General features: G+C 45.0%; 1 protein-coding gene across 3 annotated transcripts in view; it reads right to left on the bottom strand.

Moving 5' to 3' along the window:
- Positions 1–1128: 1128 nt before the first annotated feature.
- WDFY2 (WD repeat and FYVE domain containing 2) overlaps positions 1129–23635 on the bottom strand; it is a 192238-nt gene continuing 169731 nt past the window's right edge. For 2 of the 3 annotated variants that reach the window (XM_019971330.2, XM_070800130.1), the window contains 5 exons: positions 17587–17692; positions 12617–12718; positions 11625–11755; positions 9484–9592; positions 1129–8115 (listed from right to left, as the gene is read on the bottom strand). In XM_019971330.2, coding sequence (XP_019826889.1) covers positions 8086–8115; positions 9484–9592; positions 11625–11755; positions 12617–12718; positions 17587–17692 — 478 coding nt within the window. In that variant the 3' untranslated portion in view covers positions 1129–8085. The remainder of the gene's footprint in view (positions 8116–9483; positions 9593–11624; positions 11756–12616; positions 12719–17586; positions 17693–23635) is intronic. The other variant, XR_011569723.1, reaches the window with a different exon arrangement.

The following is a 23635-nucleotide window of genomic DNA, read 5'->3' as shown; positions in this document are numbered from 1 at the left end:
CGGCATCAGCGGAGGAGGAGGACCCGGGGAGGGGCGGGCACAGCTCAGCCAGTCCCACCGTGCCGGGCCTCGGAGGTGTCTGAGGTGCTGAGATCGGGCTCTTAGCCAGGGAGCTCCAAGAAAGGGGCTTTTTGGTGGATCTGCCTGGAAGGGCCGTGAGCACCGGCTCCACCAGCCTGCATCTCTCCCTTCCTGAAGGACAGTAGGGAGCGCTAGAGTGCTGGGTGTGGGTGGGGCTGTGCTTTGACAGGCAGGCTGGAGGAGGGGGCCATTCAGCTGCCCCACCCACTGGCCCTTCCCAGGGGGCGCTAGTGGTAAAGAGCCCACCTGCCAAGGCAGGAAATGTAAGAGATGTGGGTTCCATCCCTGGGTAGGGAAGATCTCCTGGAGGAGGGCATGGCAATCCACTCCAGTATTTTCGCCTGGAGAATCCCGTGGACAGAGGAGCCTGGTGGGCTACAGTCCATGGGGTCGCACAGAGTCGTACACTACTGAAGCGACCTAGCACAGCACAAGTCATTGATTGCTTCACAAATTTATCCATAAATAGGCCTCATGCATTTTTTTTTTTTTTTGTCAGCGGGGGCAGGCTATGCCGCATGGCCTGTGGGATCTGTTCCCAGACCAGGGATCAAACCCACACCCCCTGCATTGGAAGCTTGGTGTCTTAACCATTGGACCACCAGGGAAGTCCTGGATCTCATGAGTTTTTATAGAGGCCTTTCCTGGCTATATTTTTTCCTGAGTCCTCTTTCACTTCATTTGGAAAGCTTATCAACCACACTTAAAGCAGCCTTATGTGGGCTTCTCTCGTTACTCTGGTGGTAAAGAATCTGCCTGCAATGCAGGAGACCCGGGTTCAATCCCTGGGTTGGGAAGATCCCCTGGAGAAGGAAATGGCAACCCACTCCAGTATTCTTGCCTGGAGAATCCCATGGACAGAGGAGCCTGGTGGGTACAGTCCAAGGAGTCGCAGAGAATTGGACACAACTGAGTGACTTTCACTTTTTTCTCACTATGTGAAAGATAAAAAGGACCATTCAGCCAGCCCTGGTGAATACTGACGCAGGGCTGCTGGGGTGCATGTGATCACAGGGTATAGCTCGACAACAATAACATGACCACAGGAAGGTTTCCACAGAGATTTATTTTAAACCGTGGCGGTAGCTTGCATTGGGTCTTGACACAGATCATGGCTACACACACATTTTGGTTAGAGGGAAGCACAGAGGGAAAGTGAGCAGAGTTCAGGAACATTCACAACATTCAGCAGACATTTAACGTTGTGGGAAATCCTGGCTCATTCCCACCTAGTCACATTCAGGAAGTCAATGTCAAGACTGCTTGGTCTGGTTGGTGGAATCTGGTGGTAGAGGGCGTGGCGATGCCAGCGGGGTTCAGCTAGAACCACATTTGAGAAACCTCTTCCAGCTTTGGGCTTATGACATTCTCAGCCTGACCCCTTTCTCATTTCATAAAGAAAGACAAGACATTTTGTAAAGCAACATGCCGTGGCAGCCAGGTTCCGACTGGGTTGCAGGCTGATGGGCATGCAGGATGGAAGCATCCTTGTCCCTGGTTATGGAGTCAGTGGGAGGCAGGCACGAATGTGGGGCTAGCACCTTCCCGGTTGTCCAGTTAGTAACAGTTTTTGTACTTTTCATGTATTTTCTTCTGCAAAATGACAGTACATTGAAAAAAAAAAAGGCAGATGGCGTAAAACACAAATATGTAAGTATACATCGGTAACCAGCGACACCAGTATTTTGGTCCATACTTCATATGCTACTAACATAAGGCGGCCATCCATTTAAATGAAGGGAAGAGTGTTTTTAAGAGAAATACTTCTTTCGAACCATTTCCCATTTTTGTGTTACAGTTTACTCTCTCATGCTTCCCAGAGAACCAAGACGGGGCCGGGGGGTGTACGGGGAGGAGAAAGGATCCTAAATATCAAGGTTGCATTCCAAATCTAACCTTTAAGCCAACCTGCATTTATTCCCTTTCTCTCCCAAGAAAGTCAGATACACTTGGATCCACAGAGGTGAACATTCTGAGGTATCTGTTTTTAATGAGATGGTACCATGATTGACCTCTGCCTTCTCCAACCTTTTTCAAACCTCCCGGGCTCTAGATGGGAAAACACAGGCAGCGGTTTACTTGATGTGACACCAGACAAAGGCAGTGGGGCACACTCCCATTTACCTGAGTTAAGTCAGCCACGAGCAGGCAGGTCACTGGTAATGGTCAGGTTAGTCCAGTGAGTAACAAGAGTCATAGAATCGTAGCATCACAGATTGGAAGGGATCTTAAGCATGATTATCGAATTCAACTTTTCCTCAAGGCTTTTAATCTCCTTTCCACATCTTTTCCACTATAAATAAACAAGGGGCTATGGACTTGCTGTTCAAAAATTCCCTGGCTTAAGAAACACAACGGAGGAATCCCCTTCCAGTGCTGGACAGATATAATTTTACACCCTGCTTTCTTGTGTTAGGCCCAGACAGGCTTCTCCGTGGAAGGGATAAATTTGAAAGGCAAAATGAGAAACTAAAAACCTAAGGGTTGGTGTGTATCTAGTTCTTGATGGTCAAGTTGAGTTCAAGTGTAAAAACGAACACAGATGTTCCTGAATTAAGTTACAGACATGCGATACTTGGGCACTGGAGGAAAAAGGCCCGTGGGTGCAGTACAAGTACCAGGAAGGACCGAGGCCCACCGTGGGATGGGGAGGCCCCGGGCTCTGCACACCTGGGTCTACAGAGCCCTTTTACAGTCACTGAATTGAGAAAAATGTTCCCTTCCCTTGGCAAGTGCCCCTGCCGTGAGCATTTATCACATTTACCACACTGTACTGAGACGACCCACTGCTGCAGGAGCGATGGAAGGCCAGAGGCAAATGTGGACAGCAGTGGCCTGCTTGCTCACGGAGAGATCACATGTGGGTGTGGCCTCTGCTGTCCAGAATGGCCTCCTCCACAGGTCAAGGGCTGTCCTTTTTCAAAGGACAGCAGCCAGGGAATAATGGGATTCGTATGTTGTAAGCTCATCTAGGGACTTCCCAGGTGGCACAGTGATAAAGAATCTGCTGGACAATGGAGGAGATGTAAGAGACTTGGGGTTGATCCTTGGGTGGAGAGGGAGCCCTGCAGAAGGTAGTAGCAACCCACTCTGGTATTCTTGCCTGGAGAATCCCATGGACAGAGGAGGCTGGCGGGCTACAGTCTATGGGGTCGCAAAGAGTGGGACATGACTTAGCAACTGAGCTCACAAGCTCGTCCAGACCAAAACCAGGCAAGCAGTGGTCTCCAGCCCCACCTCATGGCCTCCTGTGAGTGGCTGTGCCCCCACAACAAAGTTCAAAAATCAGTTAACCAGGGGTCCTTTTTAAGATAATTCCAGGTGTTTCCAAAGAAAAAGTAACTTTGATACTGGCCTCAGCTGCGGGAGGACTGGACTCGTCTGGCAAGCCTCTGGGTAAAGGTGCTTGGTGAACTGTGGGCTGCCTCCCTCCCCCTGCGGCCATGAGCATCCATCTGATAGTGATGAGAGGACCGAAGGCTCCAGGACTGCAGCTGCACACACGCTACTCTGGAGCTCCAACCGCAGGTGGGACCCCAGTGCCAGGCTGGTGCAGGTCTTGGGCCTTTGCTGGCACTGCTTCCACAGCCTGGAAACTCAGGTACTTCCTCAGCTCACTCCAACTCTTCATTTAACTCTCAGCTCTGGAGTCCTTTCCTCTGGGTTCTCCCCTCCCCTGTGGGTGCACGAGCACCTGTGTATCCTGGGACGGGACCCCACGCCCTCTGTCACCAGAGTCACCACGTGGCACAGAAATGAGCCACAGCAAAGACATGAAACCAGTCAATCCTAAAGGAAATCAGTTCTGAATATTCATCGGAAGGACTGATGCTAAAGCTGAAGCTCCAATACTTTGGCCACCTGATGCAGAGAGCTGACTCACTGGAAAAGACCCTGATGCTGGGAAAGATTGAGGTAGGAGGAGAAGGGGATGGCAGAGGATGAGACGGTTGGATGGCATCACTGACTCCATGGATATAAGTTTGAGCAAGCTCCAGGAGTTGGTGATGGACAGGGAAGCCTGGCATGCTGCAGTCCAGGGGTTGCAAAGAGTCGGACACAACTGAGCGACTGAACACCAACTCGTCTGCGTGGCCCCTGCCCAAGCCACAGAATGGACCTCCTGACCCCAGGCCTGGTTCAAAGGCTGGTGTGTGGTGGACACTCAGCAAAGGGCTGGACTATGAGAGTTAAGAGACTCAAGGGTGATATAGATCCCTTGGTACTCAGGATGGATTTAATCTCTGTTTCCCTGTCACGTTGATAGATAGCCACCCTCACATCCAGAAAAATGCGACTTAACTTTGTTCTAGAGGAGAAAGAAAATGCCAAAAGCATTGGCAAAATGTTTTTTCATTTTAAAACAGAAATCTTAGTGGACAAGGTCACTTAGAATTAAACTACTGTGAAAAGGCAAAACCAAAGGGATCTCATTTAATGGATATTTATGTCTGGTAACTTTGATACATAGTTCAGACTGAGTCCCTTGCTTAAAAGGTAAAATCCAGGCTTTAAAATTTGATTAATGTCAAGCAAAAATAAATTCGGCTTTTGAAAAAATGAGTATCAAAAATAGGAAAAGGCGGTATTTCATGGGAAGGGCGATGAGGAGACTCGCCAGGGCCCCCTGCAGGCAGAGGGCAAGATGCAGTTTCAGTGCCCTTGATCCCACTTAAACTGAGAGGCTGGCGAGGTCAGAGGGGCGAACGCAGGAAGTGGGTTAGGCTGATGGAGGCCTGCAGTGACTACCTTGCTGCACGAGTCCACCCATTCAGAGCCACAGGAGGTATCAGATTTGCCTGCGGCGAGAGGACCAGACCCAGTTTTGAGGGCTCCCTGCCTTGAGCCTCGAAGTCATTCCTCGCACTCACGCCATTATGAGTTCACGTTCAAAAGCAACTGTTCTTCCAAAATTTTTATAGATTCCCCTTGCTGATACCTCAACTATATCTAACTGCTTGGTGTGACTGTGCTTGGAACATTCTAGAGGCCTGAAGAGTCCCTTCCAGTTCTGTGATTTTACGATTCTTTGCATAACATTCAAACAATCCAATGAGAAACACACCATGGTTGACTGACCTCATAAAAAAAAAAGACACATGACTCCAAGTACTTCATCTAAAACCACTTGTGCTGCTGTGGAGACAACCCAGGCAGCGAAAGGGTCCAGGAACGTCATTTCTCTGGAGAGACGGAGCATGGTATTGGTCCTGCCCCACCAAATAAAAGGCACAAGCATGTATGTACGGGGTGCCACTTCCCAGCATTGATCGCGTTAGGCTTGACTTGCCAGAGCTTCTGTGTGTTGAAGCAATAGAGCAGAAAGAAAAATTATATATATATATAAAGTGCAATTCCAGTGGGGTAAAACAAGAACGATGAAAGTTAACCCAGACAGGAGACAAGCCAAGTGCTGGTGCCAGCTTTTGCTCCTAATGAATGAAGCCTCTATTCCATAAAATGCTTGGAAGGCACCCCAACACCAACACATATCGATGAGTTACACAAATGGTGGTGGGAATGTAATACTCCAGGATTCACAGTATTATAAACACACACAGTTGGCATGCTAAGTGCTTCTCACCGAACTAAAGCACCTACACGGATGAGGAGAAATGAAAGAGCAGAGCAACGGGTACCTTGACGCCTCTGTGGTCGCTGGCCGCGACGCTCACCACCAGGAAGTGTGGCCGCTGGTCTCCGCCTCTGAGCGGCTCGTGGGCTGGGGGCACAGCCTCGCTGGGAGGGAGGCGGGTGGACTGAAGGGCGGGCTCACAGACCAGAGCGATCACAGGCTCACATGTGACCCAACGGGGACAATCAGCTTCCCTGGCGTGATCCGAGCTCATCTCGACCCAACTCGGAACCACGTCGGGTCTGCTGGGCACCTGACCCACTGCCTCCCTGACACTGTTTGCCTCTCTGTATTCAGGCCATGCTCAAAGGAAGGGAGAAGACAGCCATTCATTTCTACTACTCATGTCTACCACATCGTTCTTTATTATGTACAGCTCCATAAGTGGCTCTAGGTCCTAGCAGTAAACTACAAAACAGATATTTGAATATTTTAAATTGAATTCCCTTTTTAAAGCTCTCTCACAATCATGCAGAAGAGACTCAGGTGAGTTATAATGGCTTTCACTGATGGCCAGCAAGGGCAGGGTGGAAGGGGCAGCTCAGTGGCCAGTGGTAACTGCTGCTGGATGGCGGTGTGTCTGTGTCCACAGCCTCAGAGTATGGTCACATGGGCTGATCTGCCCTGATTTCCCAGGTCATGGCTGTCCTGCACCATGGCTGCACGGAGCATACCCACTGTCCTGTGCCCCAAAGCTGCAGCAGCAGAACCATCTCGAGGAGGTCTGTCACCAGGAAGCACAGCTGGTCGGTGTTGGGGTGGCGGTGAGGGGGCGGTTATCCAAGTCTGGCTGGGAGTCCTTCTCCCAGTTAGAAAAGTAATGAATGATCGTGAGGGGAGAAACTACGACCACCCTCAATTGTCAAGTCAGCAGAGAACAAGACCCTGCGGAGGTAGGGCTCACATAGGGAAGGGCAAGTCATTGGCCTGTGGATCTGCAAGGCTTTGTGCAACCGTGTGAACCCCAAGGACTCAGGGGTCCCCTGATGCTCCTGACGGGTGAAGGATGAATGAGGTGGTCCGGGTAAAGTGCCGAGAAGGAGGTGGGCACAAAGCACATGCCTGCTGCTCATTTAAATTCTACTTTTACAGGTTGAAAATAAGTAGCCAAATGGGGTCTCTACACACAAGAATATCTCAGTTTATCAAGTTGATTGGATTCCCTTAAAATCAGGGTTCTTCAGGTTCATTTCCTAAAGCCTCCCATCCCCCTCTTTTCTGTACATTCCCAACTGGAACACACAGCATGAGCTGTAGGCCTGAGTACCTTTTATGTCTCAGATCACACAGTTGGAGTATTAAAGCGTGCAAAGTGTTCTGATAAAATACACGAAGATAAAAATCTTTAAATATCTGGTTTTGAAAGGGGAAGCAAATACAGACAGTGAGGGATAAAGCAGCATACAACCTCACAGCAATGAACATGTTCAAGTTCAGAGGTGATATCACACAGAACCACAGATCTTAAAGACACTATTCTTGAAGGACACAGGGTTTTGTTGTTTCGTTTTGCTTGTTTTTAATATCAAGAGCAAAGGAGAGCTGTGTCAATAAAACTAAAACCCAAAAGGCTCAGAAAGCTCCCACTGAGTTAGAAAGGATCCAGGCACTGAGAGTTCAAGGTCTGAGTTTGATAATCTTCTTCCGTGGCTAAGAGTGGCTTTCTCACAGCAATTTTTTTTTTCTTTTTTAATGTGGGAAAGAGAAAAACTGAGGCAGAAACATAAGGTCATTTCCACTCTTGTAAGATCTAGACATTACAAATGGATCATCCTTCGGGCAATTTAAGAAATCAGCTGGGAAAACCACAAGGATGGTTTTCCAGATCTCTCAACGGAGGGGGACTCCTACGAAAGTAGACACACTGCAAATAAATTGTGAATATGTTCACTCTGGGGAACAGTGGAGGAAGCTGAGTTGGGGGAAGACACAGACCACGGGATATGTGCCCAAGGGAGAGGATCACGGAAACTACTTCACAATGACCCCAAGTACCCTGAATAGTTATACACTCCTCATTTCTCCGACACACAAAGAAACAGCTAAAACCAAGTGTCAACAAATATAAAACTGAAAACACCCCACACTGAGTTTTCGGTATACTCAAAACAAGGGAGCAGAGCCAGACTGTATAAACCATTTGTTAAAAAAATATCCTCTTTTTATATTGTATGAACAAGTTGAAAGAGTTCCCTCACAAGAGCTCACTGACCGCTCACCGCCACGTGTGCAGGCGATGTGCAAGCTCAGCTCAGCTTTTCGGCTTCTCTCCCACCACTCGCACATCTGCTTTACTGCTCCAGTCGTGATTGGGGTTAGAACAACCGTTTCTTGAGTAAATTCTGTCTTTCTGGCGCCTGGAAGGGGCATCAAGACACGACTGGGGTCATATCCCACAACTGTAAAAAGAAAAAGATCCCTGATGAACACCTGGAGAAGGCAACAGCAACCCACTTCCGTATTCTTGCCTGGAAAATCCCCCGCACAGAGGAGCCTGGTGGGCTACAGTCCATGGGGTAGTTGCAAAGAGTGGGACACGACTGAGCAACTGAGCGCTGATGAACTACCATTCAACTGGGTTGAGAAGCCATATAACGTGTATAAGGAGTCCTTAAAATTGAATTCAAGTGCATTTTTTAACTTAACAAGGAACTGAGTACTATATGAGCATCATGGATAAATCTATACAGTAGTACTTATCCATCAAAAAGTTCAACATAATCCTCAAAAAAAGGACAAAGGCAGCTGGAAGTTTTAACCCAGCTGATGGAGAATAAAGGCAGATGAGATTTATTCAAGGAAGAAGGGAAGTAACACTATAAGGCAACAAATGGGTAGCCAGATGTGTCCTTTCTGTATCTCATCTCATCTTCCAAACAGTTCTACGAGATGTCTCGATTTCAAAAATAAAGGAAGCGAGATGCCCAGAATTTACTTAGGACTGGTGGCTTCCAAAGAGGGTTATTCTAACCACCTTATCCTGCAGTTGCCTCCACGAAGGAACCAGAAGAGCCCAGGAAGTTGGGCTCAGTGAACCCAGGCGAGCCTCTGCCACTGGGAGCCTCAGAGAATGATGTGGGCATGGCCTCTTTAGTCCTGGGCTTTGGCTCGGGCAGGGAATCCACATGGCCTAGCACAATTCTTAGAGAGGCTCTGGAGGACTGCTTCTGGATTAACTGATCTCACTGGGAAAAGATCTTGTTTATTACTTTTTGCCTTATCCAATGCTCGGCTCAAAATCTTCTGTCCTCACAAAGCCAAGGCCAGCAGCACCATCTTCCTCCCCTGGACTCTCCCAGTAACCCTTGTCCGTTTTACTCTTTTGGCTGCTGAACATGTTAATAATTGTTAATAATAATTACTATGTTAATAACATGTTAATAATAATTAACTGTCTTCTTAAGAGTATGTCCCCAGGAGACTAGTGGCTCCTTTCAGGGGAGGGCCAGGTCTCATTTTGGCGTGTATAGCCAGTGACTGTACATGGCGTGTAACAGGTTCTCAAAGATGCTCATTGCTCAGGGTAAGCTTTAAGAGAAAGTTTCTGAGCTCACCTCACATAGTCTTGATGCTTCTGTACATTTACTTAGGGCCAAAGATGGAAATGGACTGACTCAGTGGTCATGAGTTTGAGCAAGCCCTGGGAGATGGTGAAGGACAGGGAAGCCTGGTGTGCTGCAGTCCCCTGGGTCCCAAACAGTTGGACACAACTGAGTGACTGAACAAGGACAAAGACAGCAAGCTTCGAAAATACGATGGCGTCCCACCTTAATAACCTTGTCAGTTCCCGAAGTCAGTAACCATCCTCTGGTCGCATCAAAGTGCACGTGCACGATGTTATGTTTACTGTCGTGGAAGGTCGCGGTGGGCGCACGTCTGGAGGGAGCAAAGGAAGTTTCCAGAAGTGAAAGGCAGAGTATATACATGAAGAAGATCTAGAGTGACAGTAAGCTCTAATTTTTAGCCAAATGGCTCAAACGACCTCACGGTTAGAGATGCTCCTCAGAACTACTTTTATTCCCTGGGGATGAAAAGAATGAAAGGATTCTTAGACGGTCCAAAATGGTCAAGAGATGTTGAAGTTTCTTTAGAAACTTTCTGGAGAAATTTGTTGCTCTGACTGAGTCTGTGAGATTCTCCACCCGTGCTGTTAACAAATCTTTAAAATAACCCACTGTGCTTTTGCTAAGTTTGATCTCAGAAGGACTTGCTGATAAAAGTCTACTTTGGTCTATTTCATTTTTAAAAAAGCACATTTGTTAAAATGCCTAAGACACTACCACTTTCATCTAAGGGCTATTTATTTTTTCTCCTCTTTACCCTGGTATAAGTGCAGACTTGGGTTTTTCTGTGGCATTCTAATGCTTTAACAAGTAAAACAATATATAAACAAACACTGCTACTTGCTTTTTATTTTTTCAAGCCTTGCATTTTTTTAGTAAGAAGGCTGCTAACTGCCTAGATGCTCTAGAGGCAATGCAAAATGTACCCATGGGGAAGAGGCAGAAGAACCAGTGGTGTGGGACAGCAACATAGGGGATTAGGCTGCAGTTTTCTAATCATGTTTCAAGTTCCCACTCCTCAGCAGTGGGCTCTCTGAGACAGCTGTTAATTGCTCAATCTGGAGAACAGATCTTCAGTACCCTAAAAATGATGATTGCTTTAAAATATTTAGGACTAAAGAATTAGGTTTAATCTGTAGTCACTTAGACCCTCTGAATCTGTGTCTTTAATGAAGAATTCAACAGGAATATCCCTAAAGTCTCTCGCAGCTCCCTAATTTAATGAGAAGCACTCTTTTATTAATTTCATCACATACGATGAGCAGAAAATAATCAGTGAACATAAGTGCTTACTTATGCAAGGGCATCTTAATTTATATTTGCTGTGATTAAATATGAATAAAAAACATTTCCATTAACATGAGGGTTATCTGCAAAAGAATGTTTTGTTTTATTAACTTGCCAAGAATTTCCTCTAAATGCTGACCTCCTTGAGTGCATCTGAAATATGTTTCTATTTATATGCAGCTTTTAGGACATCCATCTAGTACTTAAAATGATTTTACTACATTATATGGGGGCGGGGGTGGTGGTGGCGGCGGTGAGAATTGGGCAGACAAGTCCCCTATGAGATTCTAATTCACTAAAAGAGACACTTGGTGAAGAACACTCTGTTTACATGGAAGGCAGTTTGCAACAGCTAACATTAAAAAGATAACATGGAGTCTTTCCTGGTAGTCCAGTGGTTAAAAATCTGAGCATCCAATGGGAGAGGTGAGGGTTCGATACTTGGTTGGGAAACTAATAACCCAAGTGCTGTGCAGCATGGCCAAGAAAATTTTTTAAATGTTAAAGAAAGAAAAAGGCAACATGGATCTGCACCCCCCATCCCCCACCAAAAAAAAAGCACTGTAATCTCAGGTTCTGGGTTATTGGGCAAGGCCAACCAGCAAGATTCAGCAGCTGGGCAACTGGTGGTACAAGACTCTGAGGAGAAGAGACTTGGCTTTTTCTGGAAAATAAAACCTCTGGGGCCCGTGGGCTTATTCGCTCCTGCAAAGATACCAGCTCCGGCTAACAGTGAAGCTCAGGCTCCTGTATTCCCGGGCAATTCTCCAGTAAATGAGCAGGCAGAGGATTTCCTCCAAGAACATCTATTTTCAATGCACACACCCCTGGGATTAACAACAGTACAGAGATGATTTCTCAGCGCTGCACTCTCTCCTCCTGCCGCACAAGAGGACACCACCTCCTGATGGAAAGGAGGGCTTTGCCCACCTGCCACGGTCCGTATTGGAAACCACCAGAAACCAGGGTGCCATTATTCCTGGCTGCGGGGCTCGGTGCAGCGTTCGGGTTGCCCTCGTCCCTTAACCTCGACAATTCCGCAGGCTGCTGTGACTTACTCCTCATCTGTGATGGCCTCGTGGCAGCTGTCACACACCCTCACTTCAAACTCGAAGCCCATCAGCGGGATCGGGGAGCGTTTGGAGCTGCACTTGCCGCAGACCGCCTTCCCGCACTTGCGGCAGTGGTGCTGGAGGGAAGAGAAAACGTGCTCAACTGCGCCTGTGCGCCTCCGCTGCGCCAGGTACGCCCAGGTGTGACCCACAGCCTCCAGGTGCGGATGTTCAACGGGAGGGCCCCAGCGCACTGGAAGCGCGTGCCAGAGGCTCTTCTTTTTGGATTCTGTTTACTCAGAATGAGGACTGTTTAGGAAGTAAATCTGATTGTGCCACGGCCCCAAGCGCCCCTTTCCCCAGTCTTGGTTCTTTCCAGTTATCATCAATGTGAACCTCCCCCAGTTGGGTTATCTTAATGGTGTCGGGTGTGCGGAGGGTTTACGGAGGAAGTGCCACCTCCAGAGATCACGCTGTTCGGTGAAGAAGAACTGGGATGAAACCAGGCTCAATTCACTGTCTACATGTTGGCCGTGCTCAAGCTGGGTGGACTGGCATTTGATTTCCCCGGGGGGCAGACCAAACCCAACCATAGAATCAGGCTGAAAATGCTGTCTTATAAGTAGATCTAAATAACTAAAACTAAGATGGAAGGAACGAAAGTGAAATTAAAGAGAAATAAGTATCACTTACATAATTTCATGGTTTGGTACCATTTGAGCTAAGCTCGGCCCCTCTAATTTTAAGGTATATTTCACTAGATGCCACTAGAATTCTAAAATCATATCACTTAACTACTGGGAACAAGTCACTACAGAAACTAAATCCAGTAGGAATGAGCTTCAGTAGAGAAAGGGAATAAATTCAGCAGAAAGTGACTCCAAGAGAATAACTTACCCCCATCACAGCTCCCACCCAGGGGTGTTATTTCTTCCAAGATCACAAGGTAAAGTTATTTCTAGGTGATAACGTTTTGATGAAGCAAGCATATCACCCACCTGTCTCAGGCCGATTTTCTTACTGTCCCACATTTGCTTGAAGTTCCAGAAAAAAGGCTGATCGCACTTCTGGCAGGAATCACTGTCCAACCATTCAGGGGTCTTGCCAAACAAAGCACACAACAGATGACAGTGAGAAGCAGTGAGGATCGCGGAAGCATCGACACTGCTGAAACTTACGCAGTCAGGATGTGTCTCTAAGAAACACATGTGATTTCTCAATCATTTAAAAAATATTTACTGAATGCCTCGTGACGTGTCAGGTCCTGGGGATGTAGTGGGGAAGAAAAAGAATTTAACATCATGGAGCTTGTAATTTATCAGGGAAGATGAAACATGATAATCATATTAATAGTAGTTAATTTCCCTGGTGGCTCAGACTGTAAAGCGTCTGCCTACAATGCGGGAGATCCGGGTTCAATCCCTGGGTTGGGAAGATCTCCTGGAGAAGAAAATGGCAACCCACTCCAGTACTCTTGCCTGGAAAATCCCATGGATGGAGAAGCCTGGTAGGCTACAGTCCATGGGGTTGCAAAGAGTCGGACACGACTGAGCGACTTCACTTTCACTTTCATTATGTGAAACAGTAGAAGGATCAAAGGTCAGAGACAGAGAAGCACAGAGTGCTATGAGAACAGGATGATCTAGGCTGGGGTTCAGGACTTGTCTCTGACAAATGATAACAAGCTGAGATCTGGGGATGGATGACAGGAGGCCAGGCACACGGGGCTGAAAGAGGGCAGGGCTGAGAGAAGGGCAGGATGGCTGGAGTGCAGTGTAGGGGTGAGGAGAGAAGGGCTGGGGGTGGGAGAGGGTGTAAAGGGCTGAGGCTGGAGGGGTTGGATGTAGAGGCCACACCACAGACAGCTATGTTGGTTTAGGACTTTATCTCACAGTCTCTGATCATATGCAATTATCTCATACTCTGATCATACACAATTATATTCTCTCTGTGTACAATTATATACATCTGCTTATTACACTGGCATGCAGCTACATGTGCTGGGGGGACAGGACCCGACCACAGTGGAAACTCAAAAAGCACTAGCCCACTGTCATGTCGGAGTCAGCAGGGTTAGTCCATTTCCCTACCTTTATTTTTTATTTTAAAAAGAATCCTTATATTCCTTTGTAAAAATTTACTTTATTTATTTTTGGGTGCACTGGGTCTTCATTGCTTTGCACAGGCTTTCTCTAGTTGCAGCGAGCAGGGGCCACTCTCTTGTTGCTGAGCATGGACTCTAGGGCTTCAGTAGTTGTTAACTCACCAGCCCTGCTGCTGCTAAGTCACTTCAGTCGTGTCCAACTCTGTGCGACCCCACAGACGGCAGCCCACCAAGCCCCTGTCCCTGGGATTCTCCAGGAAAGAACACTGGAGTGGGTTGCCATTTCCTTCTCCAATGCATGAAAGTGAAAAGTGAAAGTGAAGTCGCTCAGTGGTGTCCGACTCTTAGTGACCCCATGGACTGCAGCCTTCCAGGCTCCTCCATCCATGGGATTTTCCAGGCAAGAGTACTGGAGAGGGGTGCCATTGCCTTCTCCACACCAGCCCTAGAGCGCAGACTCAATAGTTGTGGTGCACAGGCTTAGTCGCCCCATGGCACGTGAAATCTTCCAGGACCAGGAACTGAACCTGGGGAAGTTCTCCCCTAGCTTTAAGCAGAAACAAACCTAAAGCTATATATTTTCTCAGGAGGAAAAAAAAGAAAGCAAAAAGGTGACACTTTAAGAAAGTTTATTTATTTTATTAAAACTGAGGAAAAGGGACTTCCCTGGTGGTCCAGTAGTTAAGACTACGAGCTTCCAATGCAGTGGGCCTGAGTCATATCCCTGATAGGGAAGTAAGATCCCACAAGCTGTACGGCATGACCGAAAAAATTAAAAATGCAGAGTGCAATGACAAGGATACAGAAAGAATGATAATACATTAAAAAAAAAAAAAAACCTGAGGGAAAGAAGTAAGTTTCAACTTGCTTGGTAATTTTTATGCCCTAATTCATGTAAAGACAGATCAATAAAATAATACAAAGTTTCTTAGCTTAAGACAACAGTTTACCCCTAAAAGACTTATCTATATTGTGATTTTTCAGAACAGTTATGATGTAGGAAAATAAGGAAGATTTACAAAACACACACACACACCCATATTTTACAAGGAAGCATGCAGGTTTAGGATGTGTATAAAATATGTTAGTGGGTGTCTAAGAGGAGGGAGCTGAGAGTAGGGCTCTGAAAAGGGGGGAAAAAAATCAGCATGTGTAATATGATTCTCTTTTTCGTCAAAAAAAGAAAAATCTAACATGTGTATCTGCAGAGAAAAATGTAAGAAGGGATGTTTGCCAGTATGTGAAGAGTGATATTTCTGGGTGGTGATATCATGGATGGGCTTCCCCAGTGGCCAAGCCGTAAAGAATCCACTAGATTCTTCAGTCCCTGGGTGGGGAAGATTCCCTGGAGAAGGAAATGGCAACCCACTCCAGTGTTCTTGCCCGGGAAATCCCATGGACAGAGGAGCCCGGGCAGGTTACAGTCCATGGGGTTGCAATAGCATGGGATATGACTTAGCGACTCAGCAGCAACCCTGAGTAACTGACATTCTCTTTGTTAACGAGCACTGTAATTTTTCTACAAAGAACGTGTATTATATATACTTAAAAAATAATAAAATTGTAAAAAAAATCAGATTTTGTTAAATGTATAAACACACGTTTAACCTACATCAAGATGTCAAACAGATCTGTGTTCAGCCACTCAAGGCCTTCTCCCACCTGCCCGCCCTCAGGGCCGCCACCCCATCCGCTCTGCGTCCATTGCTCTGCATGTGACCACTCCTGTGTTTCGTCTTGGTCAGAGTGCTCTCTCTCTCTCTCGCCACAACCCTTCGCTGGAAGGTGAGCCGATGGTGACAAGCCCCAGCTCTGATGCTCTATCAACTGTGATTGATTTATTTATACCATCGAATCGTTTTCGGAAGCTTTCCCCTCCACGTCTTTTCTTCCAGAAAGGCTACCAGCCCTTCGGGTCAGGGACAGCTTCATTACATCTCAGGCTTCCCGAGCTGGGCGCCGCACGGCACCTGCCACAGGTAGGCAGCCCCACGGACACACCTGGGAGGCTGCACGCTTATCATATATGACACTCGCGAAAGATGGATGCGACCATCACCACCGCTCAGTTAGAGCTTTAAATCACTCGAGAAGATTTACAATAGTCAACAAGTACCAAGTGCCCGTATATCTGCATGTCAAAAGGCATCACTGGAGCAAGATGGCTCCAAGGACTGCCCACCGCCCGCCCGCCTGGTTTCCTTCTCTGGCGAGTGCACTGGTGTCCTCGTTGGACTTCTGTCTACCGAGGGCAGAGGCTGTGTGCACACAGGGAAACGAGCCCAGCGGCTCCCCTCCCCGGGTCTGGTCAGTCAGGCCTGGGAAGAAGCCTGGGCACACCGGGCGTGACTGTCCCTCACCCAAAGCAGGCCGCCATGCACCTGGCCGGCACACGCTGTCTTTATGCCAATAGGGCCAGATTGTATTTTCAAAAGCAATAATCCACTATTCCTCACTTCCTGACTGAAAGGATCATTTTAATTAGTTACTAATAGAACTCCTGTGGATTTACAGTTTGAGCAAATCAAACTTTAATCTTCTTAAGCATTTAATTACTGGCATTTGAAAGGCACAGCATTGTGGGTAACGGCAATGACTCTCTTGAAATGAGACTGGGGTGAGGCTGTGGAAAGAAGTTGGGAAATGGCCTTTGTTTAATTTTTAAAGTGTTGCTCTTCTAATTCTTGTATCCTTTGAGGACACAGATTAGAACACACATGGTCAAAGGGAAAATTTACCCAGCATTAATCTAGGGAAATGAGAAAATGGTTAACTTCAAAGTACTTGTCAAAGGGGACGTTCAGTAAACAAACCAGCTGTTATGATGCTGAACGATGAAAAAGCAAATTCATCGAAAAAAGAATGTTATGGTTAAATTGGCAAAATTTATGTTCTGTAAATTTTATCTCAATAAAAAATTGTGTAAATAGTAAATGAAAAAAAGAAAAAAGAATGTTACAACAAAACTTAAATGCTTGAAAATGACAAATTTTTATAAATAAAAAATATTTATATCTGGAGAACTGTTTAGAATATGACTCATAAACACAAAAAATTATCTCTAATATTTCTATTAATACCAAACTAGGATTCTTCATCAAATACCACTTCTCACACACCAGCCGCCATTTCCCCCAATAACATAAAGGGCCAAGTTGTCTGCTTTCATAGTGCACTTTAAGCCGAACGGCTGTAATTACCTGAAAATAAATGTTTCTTCTCCTCTGAACTTGTAAATCATGCAACAGATTTGAAGTCTAAACAGCTTAGTCTCAGCCTCCTTACGAATCTCCACTGTATGAGTATTATGTGCAACTTTGTGAGGGGCTTATAAAAGGAAGCTCCTTTCATACTATAATTGTATTTTATTTTACTATTATTGTTTTTCTGATTTTCTGACATAACATGTCTTATTTTCATGGTTTTCTCAAAGAAAAAAGTGGGCTTCCCTGGTGGTTCAGTGGTAAAGAATCTGCCTGCCCATGCAGGAGACAGGGGTTCGATCCCTGGTCTAGGAACATCCCACATGCGGCAGAGCAACTAAGCCCCTGTGTGCACCACAACCGCTGAGCCTGTGCTCTAGAGCCCGAGTCCCACAACTACCAGAGCCTGAGTGCCCTATAGCCCACGCTCCACAAGAGAAGCCGCTGCAATGAGAAGCCCGTGCACAATAAGTAGAGAGTAGCCCCAGCTAGACGCAACTAGAGAAAAGCTTACACAGCAACGAAGACCCAGCACAACCGGAAAAAAAAAAAGAAAGAAAGTGAGTAGGAGGGGAGGCTGAGGCATTCCTGAGCGGAGTCGGAGGTGCAGAGCCCAGCCTGGTGGCCATGGAAGGATGGCTCGAGCCTTCTGTGAACCTACCTCCTGCCTCTCCACGTCCATGTTCCAGACCACGATCCCACCGTCACCACCACAGGAGATGAGCTGCCGCGTGTGCTGTGCATAGGACAGGGCCTGGACTTTGTCACTGCCGAAGAAGCAAGAAGAGTCAGTGACGGTTCCGAGGGCAGGGAGAGCCCTGAGGGCAGGAAGCCTGGCGGTGAGTCTCGTGCAGGCTCACCCCTGAGTGGCACCCAAGAGCAGACCTTGGAGACCGGAATGGAATGGTCCACATGCTAACGTTGGGAGAGTACTTGAGATTTGCAACATTTAAAATTAGTCAAAATGCTCCTTTAATAATTAGCGATGTTGAACATCTTTTCATGTGCCTGTTGGCCATCTGTAGGTCTTCTCTGGAGAAATGCCTACTTAGGTCTTCTGCCATTTTTTGGATTGGGTTGTTTGTTTTCTGATGTTGCATTGTCTGAGGTGTTTGTATATTTGGGAAATGAAGCCTCTGTTGATTGCATCTTTTGCAAATATTTTCTCCCGTTCCATAGGTTGTGCTTCCGTTTTATTGATGGTTTCCTTTACTGTGCAAAAGCTTGTAAATTTGATTAGGTCCATTTGCTTATTTTGCTTTCATTTCTTTGGCCTTGGGACACTGACTAAGAAAATATTGCTGTGATTTATGTTCAAAGGGGCAAGTGGAGAAGGGATAAATTATGATTATGGGGTTAGCAGATACACACCACTACATATAAAATAAACAACAAGGATTTACTGTATAGCACATGGTATATATATATATACTTCTCTCGGAGAAGGCAATGGCACCCCACTCCAGTACTCTTGCCTGGAAAATCCCATGGATGGAGGAGCCTGGAAGGCTGCAGTCCATGGGGTCGCTGAGGGTCAGACACGACTGAGCGACTTCCCTTTCACTTTTCACTTTCATGCATTGGAGAAGGAAATGGCAACCCACTCCAGTGTTCTTGCCTGGAGAATCCCAGGGACGGGGGAGCCTGGTGGGCTGCCATCTATGGGGTCGCACAGAGTCGGACACGACTGAAGCGACTTAGCAGCAGCAGCAGCAATGGTTCAGTGGTAAAGAACCTGCTGGCCAACGCAGGAGATGCTGCTTTGATCCCTGGGTTGGGAAGATCCCTGGAGAAGGAAACGGCAACCCTCTCCAGTATTCCTGCCAAGGAAATCTTGTGGGCAGAGGAGCCTGGTGGGCTACAGTCCATGGGGTTGCAAAAGAGTGGAACACAACTTATCGACTAAACAACAACAAATATACGTATATGTATAACTGGATCACTTTGCTGTATATCTAAAACTAACACAACATGATAAATCAACCATAGTTCGAGTTTTTAAAATGCTCATGTGAGATGCTAAGGCCCCAAGAAGAGGTGGTCTCTGTCAATTACCAACACTTAAGGAAAAAAGCTGTTGAACTACTTATAATCGTACTGGTTCCTTAATTATCAATTAAATAAAATCTGTGCCATCTGTTCATGTTATATTTGTAAGGTCATCGGGCACCTGATGGAGCCAGGTAACTGTGCTGCCTAAGACTCGAGGCGCCAGCACGGCTCCCGGGGTGAATCCACAGCAGCAACAGACTTGAGTTCACTGAGTGTCTCTCTCTAGTTCTCATGCCCTCTTCCCTCAGTTTGTGTCTTATTTTTCTTTCTGGTTCGTACATGGCTGACAAATTTTTCCCTCTTGGTGGGGAATCCAGTTTAAGGGTCTGACAATTTAGTGACTACCACCAAAAGATGACAGAGATCTACTCCACTTTGGGAGAGAAAGAATGGGGAGTCTGGCTTCTTGGCGGTTTTTGTTTGAATATTCTTCTGTTTTGAGCTCAAATTAATTGAGAATTCTGTGCTCACTGGGAAGGAGAATAACTCTGTGAAATGTGGATTGGTGATTTTGTGTGTGTGTGTGTTTGTGTTTTCTTTTGACTTGTGCCTCCAGTTGTAGGACTGAAGCTGTTAAGCTCTGTGTGCCTGTGTCTGAAATTCAGGGGGTGTTTACCTCTTGTGTATGGAACACTTTCCTATTTCTGAAGGTGCCAATAAATTAGATTATGGTACCTGTTAAATCATAAGCACTTGCTTATAAAGATAAACAAATGTTTATATAAATTGAATATTTCTGAACTTCACAGAAAATAAGGAAATTAAATCCCTAAAGCTTTAAATTTACTAGGCTTAAAAATAAAAATTATTTTACAGAAAATACTATCTAACTCAGTGATATTTTAAGACTCCCAAGTTCACAAAACTAACTCTTTGGCAAATGACTAGTGTGATGAGTTTCAAAACACAGCCATGTCTTTTTCTGGCTTTGTTAATGTTAAATATAATGCAAATGTACATTTTGCTTTACTTGGGTTGATTTCTTCTAAATTTATATAGGATAAGTGGTCAAATAAGCTAATATTATGCCTATATAATATTTAAGATTATGAAAAATAAGCATGTTCAATTAAATAATTTTTCTCATAAACTTTAGGTAACAGTTATGTTTTAAGCATACCAACTTAAAGATAATTCCCAAGATCTTGGGTAATTTACAATGGAATCACAGTAAGTTGAGCTAACTGGTAAGTCACCAGACACCTACAATGGATAATTTCTTTCTTTTTAAAAAAAAATTAATCTATTTATTTTTGGCTGCATCGGGCCTTAGGACATTCAGAATCTTTCCTTGCAACATTAAGGCTTCTTTCTAGTTGTGGCTTGAAGGCTCAGTAGACCCTTGGCATGTGGGATCTTAGTTCCCCGACCAGGGATTGAACTCGTGTCCACTGCTTTAGAAGGTGGATTCTTAACCACTGAACCACCAGGGAAGTCTTGATCATTTCTAAACAAGTTACTGAAATTTCAACTGTACAGCATAATATTTAAGATTATATATGTTTGCTTATTTTTATGTGCTACAGAGAGACTGTAACTTAGGCACGTGTCTGCTCAGTCACGTCCAACTCTTTTTGACCCCATGGACTGTTGCCCTGCCAGGCTTCTCTGTCCATGGAATTTTCCAGGCAAGAATACTGGAGCAGGTTGCCATTTCCTACTTCCCAACCCAGGGATTGAACCCCCATCTCCTGCGTCTTTTGCATTGGCAGGGGGATTCTTTACCACTGTGCCGCCTGGGAAGCCCAACATAACGCAGATGAGTCATGTCAAATGAACATGTTCCTTTCTTTTACCATTTTAGAGGGATGTAAAAGTGACGTACATTGCAGGAGAAGCTGACGTCACGTTTCATGAGCTGTGCTAAGATGCTCCCTATGATGGAAAGTTCTCAATTATCCATATCCTCTGTCCTCCCAGTCTTCTCTACAAAATAAGTTAGTTACTTTGGTTAATTACTAGAATTAAAATGGGTGACTGAGATGATGCCAGGTGCAATGATGAGAAGGAAATACAACTGTGTCTGTGTTGTAGTTTTGGGGAGGGGAAAAAACGAGAGAGTAGTTTTAAAGCAGTGGTTCTCAAACTTTTTAGTCTCAGGACCCCTTTACATTCTCAAGTCTTATTTGAGGACACCAAAGATCTTTAGTTTAAGTGAGTGGTAACTATTAATATAAGTGGCCTGATGGTAACTATCAATATAACTGGCCACCTGATGTGAAGAGCTGACTCACTGGAAAAGACCCTGATGCTGGGAAAGATTGAGGGCAGAAGGAGAAGGGGATGACAGAGGATGAGATGGGTGGATGGCATCACTGGTTCAGTGGACATGAGCTTGGGCAAACTCTGGGAGCTGGTGAGGGACAGGGGAGCCTGGCGTGCTGCAGTCTGTGGAGTCTCAAAGAGTTGGACACGGCTAGGCAACTGAACAACAACTATCAATATACTTGAAATCAATCTGAGAAAATTTTAAACTACTGATCAATCTGAAAACAGCAATGATGAATCCATTCCCTTTTAACCAAATAACATACGTTTTGGGAAAAATGTATTTTCCAAAACAAAATATTTTGAAGGCAAAATGGCATTGTTTAATATCTATGCAAGTCTTTCTAATGTCTGGCTTAGCAGGAGAGAGCCAGACACTCATCTCTTTCTGTGGGCATTATGATGTCACTCATGTAGTCTCTGGAAAACTCCATTTTATACTTTTGAGAGAGCTTGAATGAAAAAGGCAATTTTAAAGTAAAATATAAATTTGTTCCAGAATATCAAAGAGAAAAATAAAGGACAAAACATGGAAAGTGAATTTTGCTTGCTTTGATTTATAATACTTGGGAGTCTAAAAAAAAAAAAAAAGCTGCAAAATACATTAAAATCTTGGTATAATTCCCTTGGGTTTGATGGCTTGCTTCCTTAGTTTGCTGATTAATGCCTTGGACTACAATGCAAAAGGATATTCCTTACCTTCTATAGAATCTGCCTAGCTAGCAGAGATTTTGTCTCACCAAAATCCTTTTCACAGCTTTATGCTGATTTGAAAAGTTCTTGATTATTTAAGGAATGAAAAGAAGAACAAGGGCCCTCTTTTTAAAAAGAGCTACATTCTTTAAGACTGTACTGCTTTCTGTATTTATTTCCCAAGTCTTCTTGTTACTCTGATTATATAGATAGCCAAGTATTGTTTTTTTTAGGCACCTGTGCTCCTGTCTTAAGTATCTAAAGATAAGTATCCTTTGACAATAATTTTGGTTTTGCCTTCCCAGGTTGAGCCCTATATTTTGGGGGGAAAAAATTGTTTAAGATACTTTTTACACCTAAAACTATCTTTGAGATTTCCAAGCAGGGTTCTGGAAAATTACAGATCTGTTTCCTTTGCCTCATAAAAATAGAGATGGTATTAAAAAAAAAAATCAATTTGTTTACTGTGTTACTATTCTAAGAGTTGCATAGGAAGAGCTGTCAGATCAGAGAAGATGCTTAGTCTTCCCTAGGTTAAGTCAGTATGGCTAAAAGATTATTAATATATTTCTGAGATTGTATATTACATGCCAAGACCCTAGAGCTTTATCAATGCTTCCACTGTCCATAATATGCTTTTACCTTCAGGGAAAACACTGATCAATTGCTCAGGAAATAGTTATGTAGGGAGTATCAGTAGAGAATTTCACTCTTCTCAATTCTGATATTATCACAGTAAAAAAATATCCATTAAGTTTCTATAATCTACAGGTAAATTTGTATTATTTTGATGCTTGCCTGAAGGCTTTGTCACAAGCTACAGGCCAGAAGGGACAATCTCAGAATTTTGAGGAAAACAATTCTATGCACCAGGTACTTTTAAATACTGGCATTTTAAAGATTCTTTAGGCAAAGAATACTAGACTGACATAACTTAGTCTGTAAACTGGGATAGTGGACTGAGTCAGGATTTCCTTGGATTTCAGGACTTTTTTTAGTCTGGAAGTAGATGGCTTTACAAATGCCCTGGGATATGGATTGAGTCAGGATTTCCTTGGATTTCAGGACTCTTTTTAGTCTGGATGTAAATGGATTTACAAATGCAGACTGCTAAACCAACATCCAGCAGAACAAGAATTAACAACACAGGACCAAATGAACTGAAGAGGGAAATTTTACTGGCGTTATTTGTCTAGAATACTGTTGCTGTTGTTTTAACATTCTACTTTTTTGATCTATGAGGATGCCTTTTCTCTTACTTTTTAGGCTGTCTCTAACCTAGAAGATCAGCCCTGGGTGTTCTTTGGAAGGAATGATGCTAAAGCTGAAACTCCAGTACTTTGGCCACCTCATGAGAAGAGTTGACTCATTGGAAAAGACTCTGATGCTGGGAGGGATTGGGGGCAGGAGGAAAAGGGGACGACAGAGGATGAGATGGCTGGGTGGCATCACTGACTTGATGGATGTGAGTCTGAGTGAACTCCGGGAGATGGTGATGGACAGGGAGGCCTGGCGTGCTGCAATTCATGGGGTTGCAAAGAGTCAGACACAACTGAGCAACTGAACTGAACTGAACTGAACTGAACCTACAGTTTAGTAAAGTCTGCTTTGGTAAGCTAAATCTAAACATTTAAGAATAATATCCAATTCTCAGAAACCCCCCAGAATTCAGAAACTGTTACTTTGTCACCTTGATT

This window comes from Bos indicus, chromosome 12 (genome assembly GCF_029378745.1).
Source record: "Bos indicus isolate NIAB-ARS_2022 breed Sahiwal x Tharparkar chromosome 12, NIAB-ARS_B.indTharparkar_mat_pri_1.0, whole genome shotgun sequence".
NCBI lineage: Eukaryota > Metazoa > Chordata > Mammalia > Artiodactyla > Bovidae > Bos > Bos indicus.
Note: the sequence above shows the minus strand (reverse complement) of the source record. Positions and strands in the feature narration are given on the sequence as shown.